This window comes from Rhincodon typus, unplaced genomic scaffold (genome assembly GCF_021869965.1).
Source record: "Rhincodon typus isolate 14 unplaced genomic scaffold, sRhiTyp1.1 hic_rhity00003417, whole genome shotgun sequence".
Taxonomy (NCBI): Eukaryota; Metazoa; Chordata; class Chondrichthyes; order Orectolobiformes; family Rhincodontidae; genus Rhincodon; species Rhincodon typus.
In genome coordinates, this window is record NW_025969055.1 from 2,258 (window position 1) to 9,042 (window position 6,785).

Genomic DNA, 6,785 nt, shown 5'->3' on the forward strand with positions numbered 1-6,785 from the left:
TTGAAGACCTGTTTCTTCCCTTGGGTGGGCTGAATAGATCTGAGAAGTGAAGCTCTTGCTCATTGCCATGTTCACACGACAGCTGTGACCTGGTTGGGTACAGGAGGTCTGTAGCTGGATCAGCTTTCCTTGTATTCCTTTATGGCTCAGCTTTCCTGGAGATTTCTCTTGATGCATACTGGTGCATTTCCCAAATCCCAGTTTTTGCATGGTTGGCCATTCAGCCCTGTGACCCTGCTCCCCCACACAAGGATTGTGGTGATCCTCCACAATTCCTGCTTTCTTTCCTTGCCCCTCGATGAACATTTCCCCAATAAGCTGCATGTGCATCTGCCCCAGGGTTAGGAGCTGTGATGGACAGGCTGACATTGTTCATTGTCAGTTCCAGACATTGCTACAGCATGTGGACCTTGTGCCCATGCAACTGACATTCAAGCACATCCTGCCCCGAATATACATATGAACTTACATTCTCTTGAGCATGTTTGCTGTAGCTTTTGTCTTTCGGTCTTAGAATTCCTGTGGCTTTTTAAGCTTCTCCTTCCTCCCTTAAAAGGCTTGGTTATGGTGTTCCGAGGTTAACTGAACACCAAATGTTTCAGTCTTGCAGAACACTCTCTCTCCAGCCTCTCTTAAATGGTCACATGGCCTGACACCAAAAGGCTAATGATCTGCCTTAACATTCTTTATCTCCATTAGAAATTTTTACCAAAATGTAGACCAGATTCCAAGCAGCATAACTATTGAAGCTTTTGGTCTTTCAATCTTGGTCTCTCTCTGTCAATGATTGCAGGCCACAACAACCAATGGGGAAACTGAATACTTTTTCTTTCTCTCTCTTTGCAGTGTGTACAGCAGATGGCCAGTTCATTCTAGCGATCACCAGGAATCTGACCCGTCCTGCCCTCAACCTGTCATCTCTGTACGTGAAAGATGGACGAGAAGCTGAGTGCAGGCCTAAGCTCATCACAGAGGAACTTGCAGCCTTCCGCTTCCCAATTACCTCTTGTGGCTCGACCCAGCGGGTGAGTATTGGAGGGTCTGGCATTCTGTCCCTTTTGAATGGGCCAACTCCCTATTAAACAGTGCCCTCCATTGCAGGAGGAGACCGGAAGCTTTGTGTATGAAATGGACATCTTGGGGAAGAGGATGATTCAGACTGGGCCACAGGGCTCAATAACCAGGGACAGCACCTTCAGGTGAGAGGGCAGTGGGTTTTGTTGGTATGTAGAGGGAAGGGTTACTGACTGAAACTCCACTACCTATTTGTGTTTCTCGACAGCCTGCACGTCCAGTGCAAGTACAAGGGGGAGCATGAAGCTGGCTTACAGATCAACGTCTCAGTTTACACACTCCCTCCACCACCAGCTGCTTCTGAAGATGGGATTCTGAGGCTGGAACTGCAAATAGCAAAAGGTAGTGCTGCCCTGGTAATAGAGCACCAGGAATGTATTCCTTCAGGGAGTGACTGGTTTGTTCTCCTTGTTTCTGTTAGATGGCAACTACAGGCTGTGGTACAAGGACAGTGACTACCCCATTGAGAGAATCCTTCGGGAGTCGGTGTTTGTTGAGGTTCGTGTGAAGGATCGCACTGACCCGATGATTGTCCTGAGATTGCGTGACTGCTGGGCAACTCCTGTGCCAGCCCCTGACCATGAGGTGCAGTGGAGTCTCCTGGTGGATGGGTAAGGTCTCAATGGAAAAGCCCAGCCTTGAACTGAGGGGATTTGAGTAAACTCTGACACAAGTGTCACAGTGAGCAAGTGTTGGGCCTCAGCCTGTTGTGCCATTTCTTTCAATCAGGGTTGAAATGTGATTTGAGCACGCTATTGCATCTACCTTTGTTTGACGTGCCTGTCGTCAGGAATCTGCCTTAACGTTGTCAAGGCCGTTCCCCTTTTTGGAAGGGGATTGTGAGATTGATGCCTGAACCTGCTGTCCAGGTTAAATACACACCCCCTGTCAAACTCTTTGCATTTTCAGACCCACTCTCTTGGGCAGCGTTTCTTCAGTATCCACTTTGTGAAATCCCCCTCATTGTGAAGATTACATCAATCCTGGCTGCAATGACTGAAGGCCCCACTTTAGCCACACAGACCTGATGGTCAGCTGACCAAACACTGGTCTGGGCTAACACTGCCCCTACACCAGCAGCTGTCTGGTGTCACTGCCACCTTTTAAATGTGAGACCTTGTCAAACTGTGTATAGGGATTTCTATAAACTCCCAGGGATTGAGTTAAGGGGAATACTGTTTAATGTGTCCTCCAATCACCAGTGTTTGCTCTGTTTGGATTACAATAAGGACTCTTACCCTAATCTTTCAGTACTTTCTGGTCAGTCTGGCCTGCTGACCTCTTTCCTCTCTGCACATCTAACTGATCGCAACGTACTCTGGTTTTTGGAGAAGTCTGCAACCGAACAGACTGATCAAGACTCCAAAGACCAAGTCTGTTTACTTCCTGGGGGCCATCAGCTTCTGATTTGTTTTTCTTGGCAACTATAATTCCTTCTTGTTGTCCTTCCCCAAAACTCACCTGCCATTGCATGTTCTGTAGTTTTGTTCTTTTCTGGAGCTGTTTTGGAACTGTTGAGCAACTGACCAGCTGTTGTTTCAGGTGCCCCTATGAGGGTGATGACTACCTGACCGTGCTACACCCAGTAGATGCCTCTTCTGGCCTGCAGTTCCCAGGCCATCACAAGCGGTTTGAAGTGAAGACCTTTGTTTTCTTGGATGGAGTGTCTGAGCAGCCCCTCTCTGGACAGGTAACCAAACTGATGGAATTGAGACCAACCTCATGAAATCCTCTTGCTGGTTGTCTGTATGACACCCTGGGGGTCCAGCTACAAAATGCTCACTTGGGTGTAAATTCCTTCCTAGGTTTACCTGCACTGCAGTGCTGAGGTTTGCTCTCCCTCTGCTCAGGATGACTGTATAACCAGATGTGGTCCAAGTGAGTTCCTTGATGCTTTCTATTGAGCTGAAATCCACCCCTCTGTCCCTGATCTTGAATGTCCCCTATATCCAGTTAGCAAGGTTACAGCATCCTGGCTGTTGTCTCAACATGGTTTCTAATTATCTATGTAATGTCCCTCTTTCCCCCCAAATAGGGTCACGCAGGAGTGCTCCCCTCCATGAGGGGACCTTGGTAAGTGCTCCTGGTCCTGTTGTGTTCCTGTTGCAGGAGAACAGCCAGTCTAAACAGCTGCTGAATGAGAATGGTAAGTGATGTTTCTGCTGTAGTTCATTGAGCACCTTTCCAATGTCTCAACACCTTCCATCTCCCAATAGGTGCTGCTGGATCTCCTGTTGTGGTTGGAGTCGCCATTGGGTTTCTGGTGTTCCTGTTGGTGGTGATGGCTGCAGTGTACAGAATGAAGAACTCCGCCCTGTCTGTGCCCAGTGTCATGAGATTGAACTGTAGCCCTTGAATACAAATAAACCAGACAGAAACATGCCCCTGGTGCGTGTCTGTAACTAAACTTTCCAGTCTCTGCAGAAGGGAGTTTGAATTCTGAATCATCAACGCAAGGGACAGCAATTAGTTGTCAGACCAAATGGTGAGTGGCTTGGAGTTACTCGACTGCAGAATTCCCCAGCCTTGTCCTGATCTTGCAGCAACATGTTCTATGGTTGGTGCAGGTGAATGGTGACATCCTTGCCTCTCGGTTAACTTTTCCTAAAACTGCTAGAATATGAAGGCGGAATAATTTCCAGGCCATTACCCACTCAGCAAATTCTGTCCCTTTCTTAGTCTGTTGTAACTTGTTGTCCAACCTGTGGATTTTGACTACCTTCCTCTCTGGACCCTTGTCTACAAACTGTAAATGGGTGAGACCACTGCTGGAGCATGTGGTCTCTGCCCAACATTCTTTCTGCCAACTAATCACATGGCCATGCCAACATCACCTGCCACCCCAATCCCAGGTCTTGCATGGCTGCCTCTTTGAAGTCTTAGATGAGAACATCCTGCCCCTTTCAGCATCACGGGAATTTCAGGACCTACACGAGATGAATGCTCAACACCGATTGACAAACACTTTCCATTTTGTACCCACACGCCGAAACACCAGCTGTAATGGTAACTAGCCTGCAGTTTCAGTTTGTTGCTCAATAGCACTAAGCCAGTGTGACCAAATGATCTGAATTCTTCCATTGGTTTATGCATACGGCTGTTTGAACTTTGTGCTCACCATTTGTCCCTACATTTAGTCTTCATATTTCTGGTGCTAAAAGCAAAGGTCACTCCCAGAAACAGGTGGGATTCATCACTTAGGATGAAGATTGGGTGGGGTGAGGGGAGAAAGTGTGTCTGCCAGAATGGTGAGCCTGTAGAATCCTGCATAACAGCAGGTGAGACCACACTGTTTGACATCAGATGTTCTTTAGGCTAAAGGGCAGAGGAAGAAAGTGGGAGCTGGATCCTGAGCTGAATGCTCAGCCGTGATCATTGGGTGTGCTCTTCCATCCAATGCTTAATGGCCAATTGTGTTTATTGTTTCTCCTCTGGCTAATGTCTGTCCTGTCTTTCACACACTGCAAACTAGTGCAGTGGCTTCACTCGCTCCATGCAGCAGTCACTTCCTGGCAAAGGATTCATTTCTCCAATGGGCTCATGGAAGCCTCCTTCAAGTGAGAACCAGGAGGAATAGAGAAACCTGACCTTCCTGAGGCTTTGTTCTGATTTCTCCTCTCCACCCTCTTTTGTGGCTTGACTGTTGCCGAATGCTCCTGGTTCTTGTTTAATACCTTACTTCAGCTCTTTTTGTAGTGCTTCATTTAATTTTAGTTATTGTAGACCAAGTCTGCCCCGTACATGGTACCCCCATCAGTAAATAGTAATAGCTGCCAATGAAATGTTTTCTAGGTCTAGTTATGGCATTTGTGCCATGAACTGCATTCTCTTTTTGCTATTCTCCATCCACCTTCCTGACGAGATCAGGCTGTGATAGTTATGGTTCCTTGTTCCTTTCCTCTTTTGGAAGGTTGGAAAAATTAACACTGAGAGAACAAATACTTCAACATTGCGTCTGCTGGCTTTTTTGTTTTTGGGTCTCTCTTGCCAAGCAATACTGTAAGATGGAGGTCCTACAACATGAATCAATCTTCAATGAAGGGAAGGCCCTCCCGCTCCTGCTCCCACTCCCTGGATGACATGTCCATTCTGGGCCTTTCTTCCCCCACCACCTCACTGACCAATCCCCACCCCTGCCTACCTGTAGTTATCTATCACCATCCCAATTACCTTTCCCCAGCCATCCCTCCTCTCAATTTATTTCAGAGCTTCCCTTCCCCATTTCTGAAGAATGGTTCCCAACTTGAAACATCAACTATCCTGCTCCTCTGGTGCTGCCTGGCCCCCTGTGCTCCTCCAGCTCAACCCTTATCTGACTCCACCATCAGCAGTTCTTACTATCTCGGAAATAATCTAGGATAAGTTAGTACTAAAACGTGCTACCCCATTTCTGAAGACAATAAAATAAGTTCCCAGTCTTGACGATTATGAATCTCTTGCTACACAGATTGCAGTGCATGCTGGGACAGTGAATTAATTTACTATTTGGTTGGAGTGTTTATGGAGTTGATGCCAACCGAGGATCAGCCATGATTGTACTGAGCTGCAGAGGATGCTCTGGTCTCAATGGCCTGGCCCTGCTCCCAGGGTCGGGGCAGCTGGATCATCTGCCCTGATTCCCAGCTGGAGGAAGTGCCCAGAGATACTGCAATGCCAGGTTGATGCATGGGATACACAGAGCAAACCCCTTCTCCCAAAAATCAATTTGCTGTGTGGTTACTCAAGAAGGAGATGTATTGGATATTGAACTGACAAGAACAAACTACACATAGTGAGCCCTTTGTGTTTTTTTTCCCACCACGCTCAGGGATGAGGTGAAACTGTATGTCACGGCTGCTCTTTTCCTCTGCATCACTCCACATCCTCCCATTGACTACGAGTGCTTGTGCCTTAGCTTTTCCACCTCAAATACAGACAAATGTGAACATGTTCATTAGGAGCAGGTGTAAGCCAGGTGCACCATCAGATATTTGCTGATCTGCTTGTAGTTTCTACTTGTTTCCTGCTCAGCCCTGATGCTGTCTCTCCCTTGTTATTCCAGAATCACTCCCCCTCCATTTTGAAACTGTTTGCAGACTCTACTTCCTCACCTCCACCTTTCCCTGAAGAGAGTTCCATGGACTGTCAACCCTCCAAGAGAAAAAACATTTTTCCTCCCCTTATTTTAATACTGTCCCCTTGTCCTAGTCTTTCCTATGAGGTGAAACATCCTTTCAGTGTCTGTCCTGTCTAGTCTCCTCAGCCTCTTCATGCCTCAATACGATCACCTCTCATTTTTCTAAACTCGAATGAAGGCACGTTTAGCCTGTCCAACCGTTACCCATCAAATAATCTCCTCGGTCCATGAATCCTTGGAGTGAACATTCACCGAACTACACTTGTATCATTCATTAAACCCAGGTCAAGGGGAGGGGGGGAAAGTTTAGGGGAGAAGCGTGGGGAAGACTTTCCACACACAGGGTGGTGGGTGCCTGGAATGCACTGCCAGTGGAGGTGGTGGAAGTGGGCACATTAGCAACAGGTAAGGCATTTCGTGGTAGACATGTGAATGGGAGGTGAACAAAGGGATAGAAACCATGCATAGGCAATAGGTAGTGAGTCTAAAAAAGGACTAGGAATCAGCATAGGCTTGTTGGGTCAAAGGGCCTGTTCCTGTGCTGTATTGCACAAGTTGACGAAAACTTCCTTCAGGCATCTGGCTGCAGTCTCTT

General features: G+C 47.3%; 1 protein-coding gene across 1 annotated transcript in view; it reads left to right on the top strand.

The window, feature by feature from the left end:
* LOC125481752 (zona pellucida sperm-binding protein 4-like) overlaps positions 1-3,456 on the top strand; it is a 4,659-nt gene extending 1,203 nt beyond the window's left edge. The window contains exons 5-12 of the mRNA XM_048593660.1: positions 794-1,025; positions 1,102-1,199; positions 1,283-1,416; positions 1,496-1,685; positions 2,617-2,764; positions 2,880-2,952; positions 3,110-3,220; positions 3,291-3,456. Coding sequence (XP_048449617.1) covers positions 794-1,025; positions 1,102-1,199; positions 1,283-1,416; positions 1,496-1,685; positions 2,617-2,764; positions 2,880-2,952; positions 3,110-3,220; positions 3,291-3,430 — 1,126 coding nt within the window. The 3' untranslated portion in view covers positions 3,431-3,456. The remainder of the gene's footprint in view (positions 1-793; positions 1,026-1,101; positions 1,200-1,282; positions 1,417-1,495; positions 1,686-2,616; positions 2,765-2,879; positions 2,953-3,109; positions 3,221-3,290) is intronic.
* Positions 3,457-6,785: the final 3,329 nt, after the last annotated feature.